The sequence below is a fragment of the Salarias fasciatus genome, chromosome 6 (assembly GCF_902148845.1).
Source record: "Salarias fasciatus chromosome 6, fSalaFa1.1, whole genome shotgun sequence".
Lineage (NCBI taxonomy): Eukaryota > Metazoa > Chordata > Actinopteri > Blenniiformes > Blenniidae > Salarias > Salarias fasciatus.
In genome coordinates, this window is record NC_043750.1 from 18,558,611 (window position 1) to 18,579,195 (window position 20,585).

The window sequence follows — 20,585 nt, forward strand, 5'->3', positions numbered from 1 at the left end:
TTTACAGTAATCAGTAAGCTGCATGCACATTCATAACCATTACAAATACCAGAACATCAGATGAAAAACAGTGGCTGAGTTGCAGATTTCCTAACTCTGTTTTGATCCTTTAGTGGTGCTTTGGATGAGCCTCTGCTTCAGTCGACTGACATCTGTACAACAACATTTGACGTTATGTAATTTTTACTGTTATCTTTCTTTTCTCAATAATGCATATTTCCTTGAAATGACATACTTCCCTATTCACAAGAAGTGATCTAAAACAAAGAATTGCGGATGGTTTATGAAACAGCAATGGCACATTTTATTAGAATCTAAAAATAGTCCAATGTTTTGTTCCTCTACCTTTGTATTCGTGCAGATGTTCTGTTCCCACCACCAGTATGGCAATTACTGCTTCAGTTAGAAGAAAATATGAATATATTACAACATGACTATTTACCTTTAATTTACTGATGTCTAAGTTTTATCTTTTAAAGTTAGTATTCAGAATTTTCTTTATGGTTTGCCTCATTCTTTGCGTTTTGTCCAGTTGCTGTTCAATGTCCAGTGGCACATGGCTGAGGCTGCCCTGTGGCTGATCCCAACAATGCTTTCAACGAACCGCTGCGGAGGTGCGTGGGGATGAAATGGATGGAGCCCATGGCCAGACCGCCACACCAGCTCCCGCGTCCCGGCATGTCCAGCCGCAGCAAGTCTCCCCCCAACTCTGGAGAAGGTAGACGATGATAGGATTCATCTGGCGCTCCACCAAAGCAGCCATTTGGATTAGTGATGCAATGAACACTGTCCAAGACGGGCTGAATTTTAATGCAGCGGGTCTCCTGCGCTGTGAAAACATGTTATCGTCAGTATGTGATGATAAATGTTAAAATTAGTACGGATATATGTGTTTTGATAAAGAACTGATACAGTAAGATTTCTAAAAATATGATGTCCTTATTGTAATTTGTGTTTTTGTTTGGTTCATGGTGAGTCACAAATGTGCCTGTAGCTTTTCATCACAGAGTTGTTGTGCTCGTACAAACATTCTCAAGCCATTCTAACCTCCAAGAGTTCATTTATTTAAAGTAAAATTCATTTTCTGACTGTATTTACAAGGTGTTTATACATTTGAACTCACTGACTGAAACAAGTCTCCTCTGATACACGTTGAAACAATGTGGCTCCAGCTGCAGGCTCTAACTCCATGGCATGGGTGAAGATGTTTAAAAAACCCGGAGGAGGCCTGAAGAAGTCCTACCAGCCTGGCAGTATGCTGTCTCTCGCCCTCACCAAAGGCCTGCTGAACGAACCCGGGCAAAACAGCTGCTTCTTGAACAGCGCTGTCCAGGTAACTCCTTGATTCAAACTAAATATTATTAATACAAAAAGTTGCAGTGTTTAGTATGCGCGTGTTTAGTGTTTAGCAGCTTAGTGTTACTTGTCTTATCAGCTGTTTTTATTTATGATTCATCCACATTTAAAATCGCCTCTCGTCAGTGTTTCGGTGTGTGTGTGCGCTTGTTCTCCCTCAGGTGCTCTGGCAGCTGGATATTTTCAGGAGAAGTTTAAGGCAGCTCTCAGGTCACTTCTGTCTCGGTGACGCCTGCATTTTCTGTGCTTTGAAGGTACTTTCTGCAGCATGTGCTCATCAAAACCGTTCATGGTGTGACCAGATAGATGATCTTTTCTATGATTGCAAAAGTTTAGGCTGCTAACTGTCGATGCTTCTGTTTCAGAGCATATTCAGCCAGTTTCAGCAGAGCAGAGAACGAGTGCTTCCGTCCGACAGCCTGCGTAACGCCCTCGCCGAAACTTTTAAGGATGAGCAGCGCTTCCAGCTGGGCCTGATGGATGACGCTGCTGAGTGCTTTGTACGTTGCTGCCATGCACTAAATAACGTTATGATTCTTCCTCTGAGGGGCAAAGAGAAGAAGCAGAGGCCATTGTTGTAATGCTGCTTAATGGATTTGCTGCGTGTCACAGCTACAACAACTTAAAGTGGAGGTGTCTTCTGCCTGTTAAGATGATTTAGGCTCCTGGGGTTTGCTTAATTAAGCTACATTATTTATCTATGATAGTATGGAGACATCTTTATGTAAAGGTTTTATAACTATGTTTTTGATAGCATATGTAGTGTCACCACTGAGAGAGATTTAAACTGCTTTACATGCATGTGGATCGTATTTGACTGATGAGTTGAGACTGGTGAGACACAATAATCTGAAATCACAATTTAACTCAGAATCTCTGTTTTCTCACTTGTGCTTGTGCAGCTCTGCCGTGTTGCCATCATGTCATGCTTGTGCGCACGTGTTGATTGTTGCATTTTCTCTCATTTCACTAGGAGAACATCCTGGAGCGAATACATTTACACATAGTTTCGGACACAGCAACCGACGCCTGCTCATCCAAATCCTGCATCACCCACCAGAAGTTTGCAATGATGCTTTATGAGCAGGTAATGTGTGTTTTTCACTCTATTGTCAAACACACCAGTTTATGAGTATTGAGTTGTACAGTTCAAACCATGTAGCATTAACTGAATGTAAGTGTTAGAGAATCACAAATGCACACTTCTGTTTTGTTTGTTTTTTTTTGTTGTTGTAAGAATATCTAACTTTTTGCAGTTATTTAATGCACATTTTTCATTTTGTAGTTTGTGTGCCGCTGCTGTGGAGCATCTTCAGACCCACACCCTTTCACAGAGTTCGTACATTATGTCTCCACCACTGCTTTATGGTGAGTACTTGAACGACTGCCACGGCTTTAAAAACAGGATACAAAAATCAGGCCAGAGTGCTAATCCTGATTTAAAAGTCAAAGTATTAAATAAGGTTACGAGGAACACATTTTTGCCTGTGATCCCAAGCATCTTAGATCAGTTTCCGTCCTGCAGTTCGCCACTGCTGTGCTGCGAACATGTACTGTAAGCATGCTAATGTGTTTTCACTTACTTTCATTCTTTTAACGTCTCGCTGGTCTTTCATCCTTCAACACTTTATTGTCATGTTGCTTTCCTCTGCACTGAAACATTGAAAACACTCACAACTGGTTATCTACTGTATTAATTTGCAATGTAAAGTTGCCAAAGTGGAACAGTGTCAAATGTTCATTGTTAATTTTACTCCTTAATGTCACAAGTATGCAGTTTATTTATGCTGCGCTGACTTCCTGCACACACATTCTGGATCAAACTCTAGTGGGTCGTGTTATTGGTTCTCATACAAGTTTTATCCAAGTATCTGATTGGTGGCATTTTAGATGATTTGACATATTACTGAATAGAATTCAGTCAGTTAATGGATTAAACTGTTCGTATGCTGTCAGCCACTCTGACACTGTTCACTGGTTATTGATGAATTCAGATGGAATTAAGGTGAAGTCGCCTGCCGTCTAAAAGTATTAGTGTCACTGATTCGTCTTTTATATTACTTGATATTTATTGAGGTTTGCTGATTGCGGCTGCATTTTTTTTAATGATTTAAACGTATTGTATGCAGCATGTTTTGTGTGAAATTCAGTCATCAGATACTTTTTGCTAAAATTAGTAGTCTTCATGGTATCACAGATGCTCCTGATCAAACTGATTTATTTTATGCAATTGCTCTTTGGAAATGTTATTGATAGCATTGAATAGAATTCAGCTGAAAGCCTCCCTCCATCAAAAACAGTGTGATTGACATTTTTATTTATTTTGATATTTGTAATCTTCATTGTGCAAAATAATGCTTGGTAAATGTCTTTTTTTGTGGCTGTTAGTGTAGAGTTTCAGTTTACATCAGAATGTATTTGTATTTTTTTCTTTTTTTACCTGTTTCTTTACACCTCACATCACTTAGTCAGGAATTAATATAAAAAAAGGCACTGATTTAGAAAACCACCTGGCTTTTCAATGCATCTTCTATATTACTTTATTCAAAAGTGACTTTTCTGTCAGGAAAGCATAAGTTTTATGTATCATCATAATGACATTTAGCTCTAGGTTTTGCTCCTTCGGTCATTTTTACCAGTGTGTTGAAAAAACTTAATTTAACTGACAAGCAGTTGTATTTCACACCTGATTTATCATCTGAAGAGACACATGTCTCTTCAAGTTATGAAAGGCTACATTTGTTTGCTTCATTTTGTTTTAGATATTTTACATAAAACCACTGGATTTCACAACAGCATCAAATACATGAACGATGCTAAGTTAGAAAACGTTTGGTTAAAAGTGCCAAACTTCTTTATCCATGTTGTTGATGCGCGCGTTTCCTCACAGCCAACAGGTTGACCGCATGCTGGGGAAGAGCGAGCGGCTGAGGTCAGACATGTTCGGAGAACTGCTGCAGGCAGCAAACAACACGGGCGACCTGCGGAGCTGCCCGGTATGCCACGTTTCATCCGTCCTCTTATTTCCAATGCAAAGTTTCTTTTTTTTTTTGTAATCTCACCACACAGCGCAGGCTCAGTTTGTTTCACTGGCTCAATGAAAACATCTGTCAGAGTGACGGCGACTCGTCAGCGCGGGCCTTGAATGAATAATTCAGCTGTTCGGTTAACAGTTTAACAGCAAAGTGGACAGAAAGATGATTCCCGTGATTGTGTGGAGTACACTCTGTGCTTTCTGCTGTGACACTGCTCTTGAAGCGGCCGGAAGGAGACAGTGCCAGACTAGTGTTAGGATATAAATAGCAGTAAGGGCTTATCCACTGTTTTTCTCTCATCTGTATTTGCTGCTGCTGAATTCTTTTTCACTGTGCGCCAGTTTGGTGAAACTCACTCCTCTTCTTCCAGAATTATCAAGCTTCAGGCCTGACTCTCCGGATAATGATGACTCCCAGCCTCTTGTCCACTTTCCAAACATCACTAGTGACGATACTTTAAAAAGCAAAAAGGCACTTGAGTTTTAATTCGCTGTATTACTTCCATTTACTCGTAATCCTTTAAAAATGGGAGAGAGACAAAGCTGCGACTTACTCCTCTGAAATATGCTCATTTATTTATGACTTTAACTTAAAAAGAAAAAAAATCAAGTTTTCTTTTTATCTCTGAGATTTTAGTGAGCCTGTTTCAGGGATTGTTATATAAGTGGAACAGAAAGCCTCAGACAGTATCTGAACAAGGAATTTCACTCTTTATTAACTTTATATCTCTGGAACTTTGTTTTTTTTTTCCTAACACACTGACATCGTTTATTCCTGCTTTGATGTCAGATTTTTAAAATCTGCCTGGTTTAGATATTTTAGCTTTGTTTCTCTGTCAGTGCCTTTTATTTTAAATAATCAGCAATATCATTGTTTACTGTCAAAGCAAAGGATTTAAAAAGTTATATAAAAATAGATTTTTTTTCTTATTCTAAAGAACATTTATAATTAAAATACGTAGTTGTAGTAGAAATTGGTCCTTTTTTTTTTTCTTTTTTTTTGTCAATTTGAAGAAACTGTTACTGACTCAGAACTTCAGGACAAGACGAGTTATGATCCATTTACTAACAATTATTCTGATGTCTCTGGTGTTATTCTGATTGTAGTATCACAACAACAATGGGTGTGTGTGTGTGTGTGCGTGTACGTGTGTTTTTGTTCTCACTTTTGCAGAGTGACTGTGGTCAGAGCATTAAGATCCGCCGGGTTCTCATGAACTGTCCAGAGATCGTGACCATTGGGTTCGTGTGGGACGCCGAGCAGTCCGACCTGACAGACGATGTGATTCGGTCCGTCGGCCCCCGGCTGAACCTGTGTGGGGTGAGAGCTGTGAAGACGGCATTTCCTTATCCGCTGCTTGCGAGTGCCAGATAACTAAAGGAAACATTTCATTTCGTGGTCTCGGGACACACTGGGAGATTTGTCAGCTGTGTTAAAAACAAATTTGCACGTCTGTAAAATCACAGTGACCCACATGCAGAGATTGTATTCTCGTAGGATTTAATGTGGAATAAAGACATCGGTTTTCTGTCTTTCAGCTTTTCAACCGAGTCACCGATGAAAACGCCAAACGGAGTGAGCTTCTTCTGGTGGGAATGATCTGTTTTTCCAGTAAACATTACTCAGCGTTTGCCTATCACACCAAATCTTCAAAATGGATGTTTTTTGACGACGCCACAGTAAAGGAGGTTCGCAATTAATTTGTTTTACCACATTTTATGAATCCTCTACATGCTGGTATGTGCTCAACTCACCTTTTCTCGTTCTCACCAGATTGGATCCAAGTGGAAAGACGTTGCGTCCAAATGCATCAGGGGACATTTTCAGCCACTTCTTTTGTTTTACACCAATCCTGAAGGGAGTCCGGTGTCTAATGAAGATGCGCCGAGACAAACCAGCATGTGTCCGCGGTACAAAGCTCAAGTTAATGGTGACACAGCCGGTAAGATTTTCCTCCATGTATTTGTACAACTCACCCCTGATTACATTAACAAGATAGTTATTTAGAAATTTATTTTAATTACAAGCTTTAAACACAGAGAATTATGCAAAAGAAAAGTTCAATTGACTATCGATTGATCTCATAGTGACATTGTCTTGGTTGGGCTTAAATTCTTAAATGTAGTTTTATTTTTTGTACAATTCGTACTGATTTATCAACACAAACCTAATTAATCACCTCTGTTTGATAACTAAGAAAATGACTAAAGCGGTTATGTTTTTTGTTGTTTTGGAAGCTTTGGATTATGTGCAAATGCTGTCAGAGAGTCACTGAGTCAAGCAGAGAATGAATGAATGACCTTGCTGCTTCAGCTGGATCAGGTTAGGGATAATCTACAATGAGCTGTGCAGACGCGAAAACAATAAAAATCCCATGTAAGGCTTTTTCATAACACTCACAACAGAGCGGTTTATCTGGTTGATATCACTGTTATTGATTGTAATCAGCAGAAATGTAAATTTGTGAGGCACATCTTTCAGGAGAGAGTCATCAGTATGTAACACTGTATTGAGATATATTTTTACAAACATAACTTCTTTTATGATGACTTTTCAATATCTGATCCAGTGCTCTATGGTTGAATCATGCAGATCTAACAGACTGTATTGATTTCTTCATTATACATTTTACATTATATATTGTGTTACCTTGTTTCAAGGTCACCTAATGATTGAGATTTATTTTTATGTTACTTTGTATAAACAGACTTTCAAAACTGGAAAAATATTTTTTAAGTTGGTAATATCATTTTTAAAGATGAACACATACTCTGTAAGTAAAGAGTAATATATTCTCTTAATGCACTGAAAGAAAAAAAAAAAGCATTTTTTGTTGAGAAGTGTGAAATGTTTTGGGCAGAACTAACATTGTTCTTGCTTTTTCCACCTCATCAAAACAACCCCATTTCTCTATTCTTGAGTATGACTCCACTTTTGTGGCCACATTCACTAAATAATAAGGTATCTGTAATTGAATCTGTACGCTCTCGCCTCAAGCGGTTACTCCCACTGTGGATTCATGTCAAAAATGCTGTGGTCATGGAGTCTGATCTCAGTTTGCATAAATTTAATATTTATCTTATGTCGTAAGTGGCCGACTTGTCCAGTGAGACGTGTGCGTCACCGTCACACTGATTCTGATGGTGAAAGTAGGTTGCTGTCAGACATCAATCACTGAGATTATCCTTCGACCTGTCAGAAAACTTGAGGTGAGATGAAACTGCTTCATTATGGATAAGACTCCTCAATTTCATCTGACAGAACAATCTGCTGCTGTGTCTTGATGAACATGTCATTCGGTGGAAATAAACCGTGTCAATGGTGATTTTCCGCGGATCGCAGATATGGTTTGCGTTGGGATTGTGCTGTTAAACCGCGGGCAGAGAGATTGTCCTGCCCTGTGTGCTGGCTTGAACTTGACATGAGGATGATGCCTCTGTTGCACGCAGATTACCACCCACGCCTCCCTGCCTAATCCCCGCTTCTGTGGCCAAGCGCGCTCTCATGCTCTGGCTCCACAGTTCTCACTCCTCCCCTAGACGTTTCCGATGTTTGCCTCCATTAATTTATCGGCTTGGCTTTTTGGCAGTGGCGTCTTGCCTCTTTAGAGGGATTGTTGTGCTTTAATGTGGCGTCCTGATACCTTGGCATGGGACGGGATTCTTGTTTTTATGACAATCGGAGTAAGTACCTGACGCGTCCGCTCAGTTGTCTTAACCTGTTAAGGACCACGAGCATTGTTGGCCGCTTTCTCCTTTGTTAAATCAAAGGATCTGCAGTCTCCTTATGTTCAGTCCTGCAGCTGCAGCAGGATGAGACAGCTGCCTGGCGGTGTGGCTGTAGCAGTACAAGGTCTCTGCGTAACTTCAGGCAGCATGATGAAGTGTACATTACTTAATTACTTGGCAGATGTATAAGGCGTACTTTATCCAAAGCCACTATCTTTTTTTTTTTTTTTTTTTTGGTGTGATACTGCTTAAACGACGGCATTAGACTGGATGAGCAGATCTGAAAATCTTTAATACTGCCGCTTACTCGCTGCTGTCACTCGTGGCTGCTGCAACATCCGGCGGTTTAGCACATGCATGCTGCTGTTTGTTTTCAGGGAAGCTTTGGAGAGCCTTTCATACATCTCTTTAAATTATTGTAGTTTGTAGTTTTCCCTTCCGACCGCAGTAATAACTGAACTAGATTTCACTCACAGGAGGAAGCGATGCTGAACGTGGCCTCATTAACAGAAGTGTTGAGGCACCTCTGTCTAAGCCTTTAGGTTTTTGCTCATTTAAAAGGCAGATGTTTTGCCCCTTCCCTTCCTCGCTGTTTCTCACAGTGAACCGTCTGCTTTAGGATCAGAGCAGCGCACCACGGGGTTGACAGACGTGGCAGCAGTGTAGCGCGTTTCGCCAAAATTAATGATGCAACATCTGTTCTGTTGGTGAGGTTTTCGTGTTGTTGTCTCTCTCGTCCCATTTGAGGATTCATTGCAACTACTTTCTCTTATGGATGTTTCCAAGAGAGCTGAGTACACTATAGCAATATGTGTAAATTTACATACATTTGCAGTTATTAATTCTTGGTTTCCCACAATCAGTTGAATGGGATTTAGAAACAAAAAACAGTTGTTTGCCTTTAGCTTCACTGTTGTTTTCTGAAGATTTGAGCCACTACTCATCTACTGCATGTTGTTCCGCAGGGAAACATCCCATGGGCAGTCCAAAGAAACTTCAGGAACCTTTCATGGAGAATATCCAGAGGACTGGCGAAACATCAAAAAAGGACAGAGGACATCGGAGAACTGAGCAGTCACAGCAAAAAGGTAGAAAATCGCCTGTTCTGTGGAAATTAAGAGGGAAATGTCACCGTGAGATACAATAAGCACAAAGAAATAAGATGTATTTGGGTTTAGTGCTATAAATCAAAATAAAATTGAAAATCTGGGAGGATGTCTTTGCTACAAATGGGAATCATTTGCCTTATCAGTGGACATTTGTTTTAGTATACAATTTGCACCTTTACAGTATTTCAGTGGAAAAAAAAGGTTGTAATTTAAATAATTGTTTTGTCTTGTAGACATGGCACATGGAAAGTCTTCATCTTCACCAGAGAATGGGCCAAAGCCTCCTGTGGAAAAACTAAAAGGTCATCCACGTCCCGAGAAGTCATCCACCCATCAAAGCAGAGCGCCTCAGGAGTCACATGGACAGAGTGGACATAGTCGAAGAACCAACACGTCCCCGGGTCGCTATGACCAGGACGGCAGCCACGAGCAGTGGGAAAAAGGCGGGAGCGGCGGAGGCCGCAATAAGCCCAAGTCCACCTGGAGACCCATTCGGGAAGTCTTAAACGTGGACACCGTGCTGAACGAGCTGGAGCAGCGGCGGCAGCAGCAGCATGACAGCCCGCGGTGCAGCAAGCCCTCGGCCCAGGAAAGAGCGCACGCCGAACAGAGCCGAGACCGCGAGCGGGAGCGGGAGCACGCGCGAGTCAGGGAGGACCGGAAACAGAAGTGTTTAATGACGATTTACGAGGACGAGCAGCGGCACGAGACCGAGAGTCACAGCTCCGTGGAGTCCGAGAGCCGGCCCAGCCAGCAGAGGAGCAGCAGGCTCAAAGGGGGGCCCAAGACCCTGCTGCGCAGCGACACCTGGACCATCCAGAGGACGGAGTCCGGCTATGAGAGCAGCGACAGACTCAGCAGCGGCTCCACCAATCCTGACTCGCCTGGGGTTGATGGCTTCGCTGTTAAAGACCAGAGATCAACGCCAGAGGCTCAGCTGCAGAGGTGAGTTCATGTGCAGGTCATCAAAGCGTGCATGACGGAAACAAACTCTTCTTCTCTGTCTTTCGCTCCTTCTTGTTATAAACCATAAAAGTGACTTTCCCACCACAGTAAAGTCTTCACATATGATATGCAGTGTTGTTCTTGTTGATTGAAATATTGTGATTTGCAAGTAGAAACAACAACTGTGATTGGATTCTGTTGATTCAGACTTGTACAAATATCAGTACATCGATTACAGCTCAGTTTCAGAAGAGGGGAAGTTTGTTGACTTGGTTTTTTTCATCTTTTCCTTGATTTTTAATTTTCTGTTCTTATATATATTTATAATGAAAGCCCTACAATGCAGTTTTAAGACAAAATCAGTAACAAGACACGATCCCCATATATATACATATATATTACACATTACTAGGACAGCAGCTGATGGTCTGCTGCAGCAGAGCTTTTCTTTTATTTTTAGTTTCCTTTAGTTTGCTATTTTGAGCTTCTTGAGGTTTGATGATGCTACTGTACTGTACTGGCTTCATCACTCACAAATACCTTTAATTTCTTTGGAAACTGGGGTAAAACTGGACCAGAAATGTCACACTGCTTGTTCCCCTGACATTACTGTTAAAACAGCTTGCTCTATATATAGTATCAGTTCATCAGAAGGGCAGCTGAAACTGCAATATTGACAAAAACTTGAATTGTACAAAGCAGTTTAATACTTTTTTAATGATTTCATAATGATATCGATGATTGTTTTTGGTGGTTATAAAGGATAACTCATCTTGAAAATGCTTTAAAGTGTTTCCAGGCTTTGCAGAAGCAGCAGTCTTGAAATTTAGTGTAAATGGCTCTGTTTTGGATGGCTGTAATGAGGTTTTTATACTCTGTTAGCTGTGTATTCTCAGTAGAAGTTGTCACTGACTGCGTGGCAGAATGTGGGACAGACACATTGTAGCATTGTAGTAGTGATAAACACTGATGCTTGGAAAAAAAAACTCTAAGCTGCAATGTCTGATTGGAGATAGCAATATTTTTTAACTGTGTAAATAGAGTCTAACAGCATAAACGTACTGTTAAAAGGTCAAGTAAAAGAAAATATGTTTTAGTGGGAATAAACTGTTGGAGTCAGCAATGGGAACATTGTTGCAAGTAAAAAAAATGAAAATGTTGTTTTTTTTTATTATTTATTTCTAAATGGTACTAAGACCTTTTTCATGATTACATTCTTTGTGTTTACTTTGGAGTGCTTATCTTTAAATGCAAGTAATATCAAGTGTCACACTGTAGGAATGCGGTCAGGGCTCACAGTGGGTCATAATGTGATCTGAAGTCCATATTTGGTGTCAGGACCAGAATTTCCTCTTGTGACTGTCAATATCTCTAAAACCCAGATTGGAAAGAGTACATGTAAGTAGTTTATTATAGAAAGCATTTTAGTTTGACATTCAAATCACAGTGCTGTATGAAACAAATGATCCTGAAATGTATTGATCTGCACAGACTGAGGGCCTTTCAGCATTGTTCTTTCATGTTTCAGTCTTTCAGCTGAGGTTTGTTTGTGTCTGTCTCTAAAATGTTTCAAAGCTGTTATAGTTTCCTGGCGAAGGTAGAAAGATCTGTATCCACTGAGCTGTAATCTGCAACCTCACCACTAGGTGTCACTAAAGTACAGACACTCTACCTCTAATTTATTTAAAGGCTTACTGTTTCATTTCCTGTTTGCTTCATCAAATAAGAGCCGTGGTTCTACATGAGGCATTTTAAAACAACAATATCCGGCGACTGTTAAATATCTGAACATGTTGTGTTTGCGGTTTTTTAATTTTTCAGCCAGCTTCTTCAAAAGGGAGGCGACGCAAAATCAAGTGTAACATCCTCACCCTCACACAATGGTGAGTATGGAAATGTTTCTATGGGTCCTTGCTTAAAGCTCAGTCCTCACATGATACATTTAAAGAAATGTAACAAACTGGCTATTTTTTTTTTTTTTTTTTGTAATTGACAACAACATGACTTTTCTCTGTTGAAAGAATTAATTTGTAAGATAATGTCTGAATATTATTTTTTAAATTTTGGCTGTTATCAGCAACCAGTGATTTTAAGGGTAGAAAAGTACATTACATAATGTCGACTGCACTTAGGTAATATACATTTGAAAAGAAAAGAAGCTGCTCAACAGGATTTAGTTACAGTGAGTATTTTCAAAAAATTAAGATGCTGAATTTAACTTCTCCTGCTTAACTGAAAAATATGCTGTTTTAAAACATTTATTTTCTATACAATTCCTCGTGGGGAAGAGGCTTTACACAAGTGTTTTGTGTTAATTCGTTTTTTGGTGTTCTTTATTTGATTGTGTGTCTGTAATTTGATACTTTGGTACCCGCAATGTAAAAGTAACAGGAAGATCAATTAATGTCAGCGTTGATTTCTGAGCTTTTGGGCTGGTTTATTTAACCTCTTCACCCAGTCAGCCGTGCTCAGGCATTAATCTGATGATAATCCCACAAAGCTCGTTCAGGGAGCACAGCTGGACAGGGTTGATGGCATTGTAATAAATATATTTCTGCTGCATGCAGTTCTCTTGGTGAGTCCGGCTCTTGATACTCTATCGGGTCTGTGTGGATCCAGAGCCGGTGTTACCAAACAACAGCCAGAGCTTTCATCCCTGCACGGACCTCTCCAAGGCAACAGCAAAAGAAATAAAAAAAAACAAAACACACATCTATTTATAAAGGGAAGGAATTCAGCAGCACACTGGTGCTCAAACTGAGATCGCTGACTGATTTATCCAGCTGTGAGAAAGTGCAGTGAAAATAGGTTTCAGCTGCTGCTCCCTAGTGTCCTGAGAGCAAAACATCATCTCGGTCAGACATGTGGCAGCTGGTTTTGTCTTATCTCTCAGTTTTTAGTTTATTTTTATGTTTATGTTGGATTTACATACACTTGTAAGAGGAAAAGTTAAAGCTACATCTGGAAATTGTTTTTTTTTTGTTGTTGTTGTTCTGTAGTTGTGACTGAAGCTAGAGTAAGTCTGATGGAGTGATGACGACACAGCTCCTCTATGTCTGTGTGTGTGTGTGTGTGTGTGTGTGTGTGTGTGTGTGTGTGTGTGTGTTGTCTGTCATAATTAGGGAAGGAGATCAGACTGAAAATAATCTCGGAGTTCAGAGAAAGGAAATCAGACTGAATTATCCGATTAAATGCTGACATTTCCGTTTCAGCCGAATTCGGACTTTATTCTCAGGATTCAGAGTAATTAAATTGCTAAATTCTGAGAAAAAAACATCCTCTGAGATTAATCTCTGTATTTAAAGTTTTTCTCTCTTTTTTTATTTGTCGTCATTAGATTTTTTTTTCCCTCTTTCTACCTTTGGAGGATGAATTTTGTGATCCAGAGTTTTTACCCTCCAACATAGTTATGGTATTTTTCAATGTCAAACTTTGTGGCTGTTCACGATAAAATGCTGCTTAAACAAACTGAATTGACAGCTTTGTCTCATTCATGGACCCAATTCGTTTGTTTGTTTTCAATAGGTAAACATCAAACCAAGCCTCAGGGAAAGAACCATGACCAAGTTTCACATTCACATCTGAAGAGCAGTCCAAGTTCAAGGTGCGGTTCTTTTTTCTGTTCAGATATTTCAGTTTTGTGCAAATAGATGGTAATTCTGAGCCCTGTGCCAGCTCCATGTTATCCTACATTTATCTGTAATCACCAGCTTATTTGTGGTCTTAGGGGTGACTCGTTATAATATCTCATAAAGTTCATACACTGAGCTAACTATCAGCAAACTGCTCTGTGAACTGTCACAAGAATGAGTCGTTGTTTTTTTATGGTAAATCAGTTTTATCCAAACTGATGTGGGCTCAAGTGGAACTAAATCCAAAGGAAGAGGAGACACGAGGGCCGGAGACAGAGAGTCCACGGTTCAGTCCTGGGAGATGCTGGCGCTCCTGCGGTCGTTTCTCTCCACAGGGAAGCTTTTGCTGCATAGAATCGGACTCACTCATTCCTGACTTGTCTGCAAATAGGAGGAATTCAGTGTTGTAATGAACTGAAGTATTTTTTGCATGATTGCCCACTTTTGATCAAACTTTCACAAACCAGATTAAATAGCTGGCTCCATTAAATATTCACTACTGTAGTAAAGATATTGACAAAAACGTGCAACAGAGGCGAGGACTGCAGATGAGACTCACTCATATTTTAGGAAAATAACATGACCGACTTACAGATATTCCATGATATTTTTCCGTTCCATTTTCATGATAATCATTTTCGTCACTTTCTTTTTTGTAGACGGAAGTCCAAGTACACTTCTGGTACCTCCAGGAAAGCAGTGTCTTCAGAGAGGAGCTGTGCTGGCTCAGATAACAGACCAGCTGAGCAGCAGGAGCTGACAAACTGTAGAGGGCACACCGGAGAGAGCGCAGCCCTGAGGCACATAACAAAAACCAGTAGCTCCGAGTGGAACAGCTCCGACGATCTTGCGCTTTCTGAGCCCGAGGACAGAGAAAGCACTTACCTCTCTAGCAACAGCGAGGCCGTCGCCTCCGACTCCCACTGTCCTCACGCCACCCCGCCCCACCACCCACCCGCCAACGTGACCGCAGAGCCTCTCCAGCAGAACAGCCAGCGCCAGCTCGGTACGACAGGGTCGCCTCACCTCCGGACGAACCAGCGGACTACCGCCCACCCGGGAGAGGCCGGCCACGCCGCGTTCCGTCCCAGGATGCTTCAGGAATCCTTCTCGTCCAGCCCCCGCCTCCCGTCCGCGTCCTACGTCAGCCCTCACCGGAAGCCCGACATGTCGGCCCTCCGGACCTTCTCAGATGCAAGCTCCAAGTCGGGCTCGGACCCGGAGAGGAGCACCCCGTCGTCGTGCGACAGCGAGGAGAGGCTGACGGGTTGCAGGGCGGAGCAGGCGGCGCCCGCCCAAGAGGTTTCCCTCACCACGTACTTTAACGTGGACAACTGCATGACGGAGACGTACCGTCTCAAGTACCACAACCAGAGGCCTCTTGTCCTCTCCGCCACCGTGCCACGGACCGCGGTTGTGAGTGAGCGGAGAGACAACAGCCACACACTCCCCACTGACACACACTCACAAGACGTGCCAAAAGCCAGACCTGAAACAAGTAAGCCTCTGTAGAAAAGTATTGGAAAGGACTAAAAAGACAATACCCAGTTGTCTTCTTTGATGGTGTGTCAATGTGACACACAGAGTGGCATCTTAAAGTCTCTTTTTAACAAGATCGCTCTCTTCTTTTTTCTTTACAGGCCATAATAGCAATAAACCCACTGCAAAATGGAACCCAGTGACAGCCAAAGGACTGGATGAGCGAGGTTTTTTATGAGTGTGACTTGGTAAGTTTTGTTTACATGGTCGGACAGTATTAACTGGATGCCAAAGAGTTTACAGAATGGAAATAGGTTGAGAAGCCGGGACGTCTCCAAACGGAGGGGAGCTTATTTATGCAAGCTTGTCACATACGTAGAAGCTGTTTCTAAATACTGTTTTGAGTTGTTTGATGGATTATGAACTCTCCCTTCTATCTTCCACGCTCCTGCAGTGCAAGGCTGCAAGAAGATTTGTTTTCAGTTTGCACAAAGATTTTTGGGGATTTTTTTTTTTTTTTTTTTTTTTTTGCAGAAGTACTACAGAATAAAAAAAATAGATATATATTTAAGGTCGGGCATGAGAGTGAGACGGATGCTGCTGCGGTCGGTACAGCAGCTATGAAAATGAATGAATTGTGATGTAAAATCACAGCATGTTGACTTGAAACGCTCATTTAAATGTACTTTATGTGATCCCGATGTCGTTCTACCCACAGTGACGCGGAAGGTTTGCCTCACGAAGAGCAGGTTGAAGGTAGTTCATCAGATTAAATAGGTCAAAGAGTAAGATTGAAAATGTTTTACGTTCATATCTGGGCAGCTCACTGACTTTATGCACATTGAAGGCTTTAGCTCACTGGGGGGGAAAAAAAATGCTGCAACAATTACTCGTGTTTAGTTACTGATTTGTTGAAACGGTTTACCCTTATCAGTTATTTTACAGCATTTATGTGTTAATGACTAACCGCGGGCTGCCCAGTGTCCGTCAACCACCTCTGCTGTTAAAATGAGGAAAACGGAAATCCTGATTTGTTTAACGTTTTATGCCTTTTTTTTATGTCACATGTGTATCTGAACATGATTTTGCTCTACTGCGTTCACGTCCCAGCAGTCTAAAAGAAAGAGAGTATCTGCGACGCCTGGGTCGTCGGTCACTGCAAACCACCTTATGTGTTCTACCTTCAATCGTGCTGGTTCTGTAAACCCTTTTTTTGTACTTCTAAGTGATGTCAAAATGTATTTTTTCCAGTCTTCCTGTTGAAGTAGACAAATTTAAACAGGTTCTGTATTTGCAGGTATTTTCATAATGACGACAGTGTAATTGATATATCTCTGAAATCGTCATTACTATTGACTTTACGACGTGACGGACAAGTATTCTCTTTCATACTGATGATGTTCTGAAACCTGCATGTGGCCTTTACGAAATCTTACTAGCTGTGTACAGCATAAGCATGAGCATGGACACTGGACCGCGAGTCCAACAAGCATAACATCCTAGTGGATTTGATTTCGGTGTAATAAAGCGAATTTAGCAAATAGCAGTTTGTAACCACGGTTGATTTGAATACTTTTTTTAAAATACTTGAATGTTGTTCTCTTGTTCACTCAAGAATATACGATTTTATGCATCTGTCTAACAAAAAAAGTATATATATATGTATGATGCAAACAATGAGCTGGAAAAACAAACAATTGTCCCAAGAGGCACTATGCATTCTCTACTTTGAAGTTTTACATGCACCTTTTTCTGTTTTGTATTGTGAGCGTCCAACATTCCCAAGAACACATAGAACTCAGCTTTCTTTTAATGCTAAGATCCTGAACCACCTCATTTGTCACGTTTTATCTTGTCAGTCACCTTTTACTGTTACTTTTCAACTCTTTTCACTGAACACATGCTCACTCTGAAGCCGCTGTGCACGTGTGTCCTGCACTTCAACTAAACACTGAAAAACACTTAAACTTTGCCGGCATTTGTTCATTGACTAAGCATATAGTAAGAAGTGGGGCACAATATGAAACACAGCAACTTGTGTTTTCTTTATGGAGCAGGCTCAGATCTCACCGATATGTACACAAAACACACATAAGGCTTAATTTAATCCACCTGATTGTACTGTTATGATAAATTACTGTTGTTTTAACATATAGGTATGCTCACTGGATAATGACACTACTCAGTTATTGGATGAACTCTGTTCCAGTTTATTAAATGACCTTCATGTCGTCCCACCTGCAGACTATTATAACACAGTTACATCATTTATTATGTTTCCTGATATTTTTTTTTTGGTTTTATTTCACTTGGAACTCAGTTTCTGCCCTACACTCTTAAGCGTTGTGTCTTCAGTTGTATCGATAGTGCCTTGAAATTTTCAGTGTTAACCTTTTTTTTGAGTGAACCACATGTACAGTATATATCAACTGAAGGAAGTGACTGACAGTGAACATGTGGATATCATGATAAACCTTTTCAGTATGCAGTGCTAACTGTGACATGTGTGTACCACTCTTGTAATTCTTCATATAAATACATGAGTCGGAGCAAATTCATCAAGGAGTGTTATCAGGCTCATCGATTTATTGATGAATTTTAATGGTATGGATGGAGAGGATTTGTAAAATTAGGAGTACTGTGGACTTTTCCAGGCCAAGTGATCCTTAAAAAAAACCCTTTCACACCTGGAATCTCCAATTCTACTCTCCAAGCAGCAGTCTAAGCAGTTTTCTTTGCTTTCAGGTGCAACTTACAATGTTTGACATGTTAAAATATTATCAAGAGAAACTAAGAAAACCTGAGCTTTTTCATGTAGCAAGAGCAGCAAACCCTTGTGTCTTTATTTCTAAAAACTCTCCTTGGGTTATTGCATGTATGTAAAAACCTCAGTGTGTTGCACTGATCTTCATTTTATAGGTTTATATCAAAGAGGCCGCAGAGAAACGAGGGATTTCCCCTGTTGTGCTGCATAACATCACAGTTGGCATTGCATCGATCCGTATATGATCCCGCAGGAGTATAATTACACTGTATTGCTTCAACACTTGAGAAACAAAAGAGAACTCTCAAAAGTGTGTCACCGATTATATTCATTGCGTTCCGGGCTGCCGGCCTGATGTGTCGGACTCGTATGCCTCACTGAACCCTGTTGTCATACCTCTGTGTGGTCCGGTCTGTGAATGTGGCCTGACGTTAATGCCGAGTTGAGTTGTTGACGTTTCAGTGAATGCTTCATGACTCGTGTAAGAACAGATCAATTTAAAGAAACATGAAATCTGTCTACACTTTATATTTTTGTAGATAATATATATTTATTTTTATTCATTGTTGAATAAAGTTTCAATTACTGTATCACTCTCAAACCGGTCCCCTCACTGTGTTGGTTAATGTCACACAAAATACTGTTTGTTTTTTTGTTTTTCAGCAAAAAATGACAAATGAAAGTCACAGCGGCACTCGTAACTTTTTTTTTTAATGCAAGTATCAAAATCTGATGCATTCCATCTAATGCACTTGTTTCAAGTTAAGCCCATGTGAGTAGTTGAGAATTCAACACAATACTATAAGTAATCCTGATGTCAAGCACGTCTCTCTTCCGTCGGTTGGCTTCATTTCTTGAAAATCCTCTTTGCGTCCACGCCTTCGTAGCTGTAGCTCTGTGGGGGAAAGATTATGTCAGGTTCAGTCATGTAATTTTACACTCTGAAAAAAGGTTTACAAAGCACAAAAAAAACGCCAATATAGAAAACCCTCCACCCATCTAAACACAAAGCTCCAGGTTTAAAAATGGGAACTTTGAATTTAGATTTTTTTTTTTTTGTCCTGATTTCAGCCGTACCTGTACGAGTTCGCCTCCTTCGATGATTCTGGTTGTTGTCAATGTTTTCCCGTTGTCCTTCCTGGTGAAAACCCCCTTCAGGGTGTCTCCCTCCATGTTCCAGGCGCCCTGCACAGTTCAAACAGAAAACGTCAGAAGAATAGCAGCCGGGAGGCATTCTGCAAAAGTCTGAAGGGAGGCTGTGTCCATTAGCAGCTGTGAGCTGAAATCGGCTGAACCAGAATTACCACAACTAAAGCCAAGTCCTAGCAGAACGCTGTCCAGGCTAATAAACAGTGAATGACTGCCTGAAGTGTCAAGGAGCTATGAAGTAACAGGAGGAACTCAGAAGTAGAGCAGGTTTCATGTCACAACTTGAGTATTTTACTGAATCGTTTGGGAGCGACGTTCAGTGTTGTCCCACTGAATGCTCTTTTGCTTACTGAGAGTTCTGTTCCATCTGCCAGGCTGTAGTCAAACGTGACTCCGAGGGTGAAATCTATTTCGATGGTGCGGAAGTTGCTGCTCTCCTTGACGTGAAATTTTTCTCCGGTCTGTTCAATGGTGATTTTGAGGTTGTCGTGAGCGGCCAGCTTTCTCTTCACCATGTTAACGCCTGTCGAGAAACAAGAACCGAATTTGAACAATGGCAGAAAATTTGTACGAATTCCATCTTTTAAGTGTACAATGACAGAAACCTTTTGTATCTGTAGAGCTGTAGAGGATGCCAAAGTCAGATCACAGATATCCTCACAAAAAAATTCTTATACTTGCTTCATTATATTTAATTAGAATTATGCAAGTGTTATAATTAGATTGAATTTGCATGAATAAGAGATGTATGCATATGTATTTTGGCAGACTGCCTGTCAGTGGTTGTGTAGTAAATCTTATCAGGTTCAGATTACATCACAGGCCTCTGTCTGCACAGGGAGCCGCTACAGGTTTAAGGTTCACTTCACTACTCGAAACTCTGCATCTTTATTCAAAAAACAAAAACAAACAAAACACAAAGCATGCCGACAGTGTAAGGCAGTACTCACCCATTTGTTCCATGAACTTCTCATAGTTCTCACTGCGATCAACCTTCCAGGTGCCGTTGAAAGTCATGGTGGCGGTGCGAGCTGAGCTGGACGACTCTGCGGAGAGCAGTGTCTCAATCAGGGTCCGCTGCGCCTTTTAAAACCGCACGTCCCCTTATCTCCACATCAATGTGATTGCTGATGTGGAAGTTTAAAGCTCATTTTCACAGGGCAAGATCCATAGTGTGTGCTTTTTCAATAGCGCACAACCTGTTAAACCTGTGTCTCTGTTTGCAGAGGGTGTCAGTCTGTTGCACGGCATTAACTCCATTCAGTACCAGCCTGCAGTAATTATGTTCCTGTATGTTTGAAATTCCCAAACACTGAGTAGATGTCTTTTATGCAAAAGAGACTTCTGTGTCATTTCTGTTGACTGCATTTTAAGCTGAGCAGTCAAAG

The 20,585-nt window shown here is 40.9% G+C and overlaps 2 protein-coding genes across 3 annotated transcripts; one reads left to right on the plus strand and one right to left on the minus strand.

Annotated features, from left to right (window-relative positions):
* The first annotated feature begins 536 nt into the window (after positions 1-536).
* Positions 537-15,761, plus strand: usp53b (ubiquitin specific peptidase 53b). Of its 2 annotated transcripts, none has more exons than XM_030093655.1 (16): positions 537-718; positions 1,173-1,333; positions 1,518-1,610; positions 1,722-1,856; positions 2,330-2,443; positions 2,642-2,724; positions 4,247-4,352; positions 5,565-5,711; positions 5,930-6,079; positions 6,165-6,333; positions 9,085-9,207; positions 9,462-10,173; positions 11,995-12,056; positions 13,699-13,777; positions 14,465-15,303; positions 15,446-15,761. In XM_030093655.1, exons 1-16 carry the CDS (start codon positions 625-627, stop codon positions 15,520-15,522), a joined length of 3,144 nt encoding a protein of 1,047 aa, XP_029949515.1. In that variant the 5' UTR covers positions 537-624; the 3' UTR covers positions 15,523-15,761. The 2 variants fall into 2 exon arrangements, with proteins under 2 accessions (XP_029949515.1, XP_029949516.1); XM_030093656.1 differs by having other exon boundaries at positions 9,495-10,173.
* A 2,912-nt stretch (positions 15,762-18,673) lies between these two features.
* On the minus strand, positions 18,674-20,385 carry fabp2 (fatty acid binding protein 2, intestinal). The gene is made up of 4 exons (XM_030093746.1): positions 20,148-20,385; positions 19,548-19,720; positions 19,126-19,233; positions 18,674-18,943 (listed from the first exon to the last, which is right to left on the minus strand). The coding sequence occupies exons 1-4, from the start codon at positions 20,212-20,214 to the stop codon at positions 18,896-18,898; spliced, it is 396 nt and encodes a 131-aa protein (XP_029949606.1). The 5' UTR covers positions 20,215-20,385; the 3' UTR covers positions 18,674-18,895.
* Between the last annotated feature and the right edge of the window lie 200 nt (positions 20,386-20,585).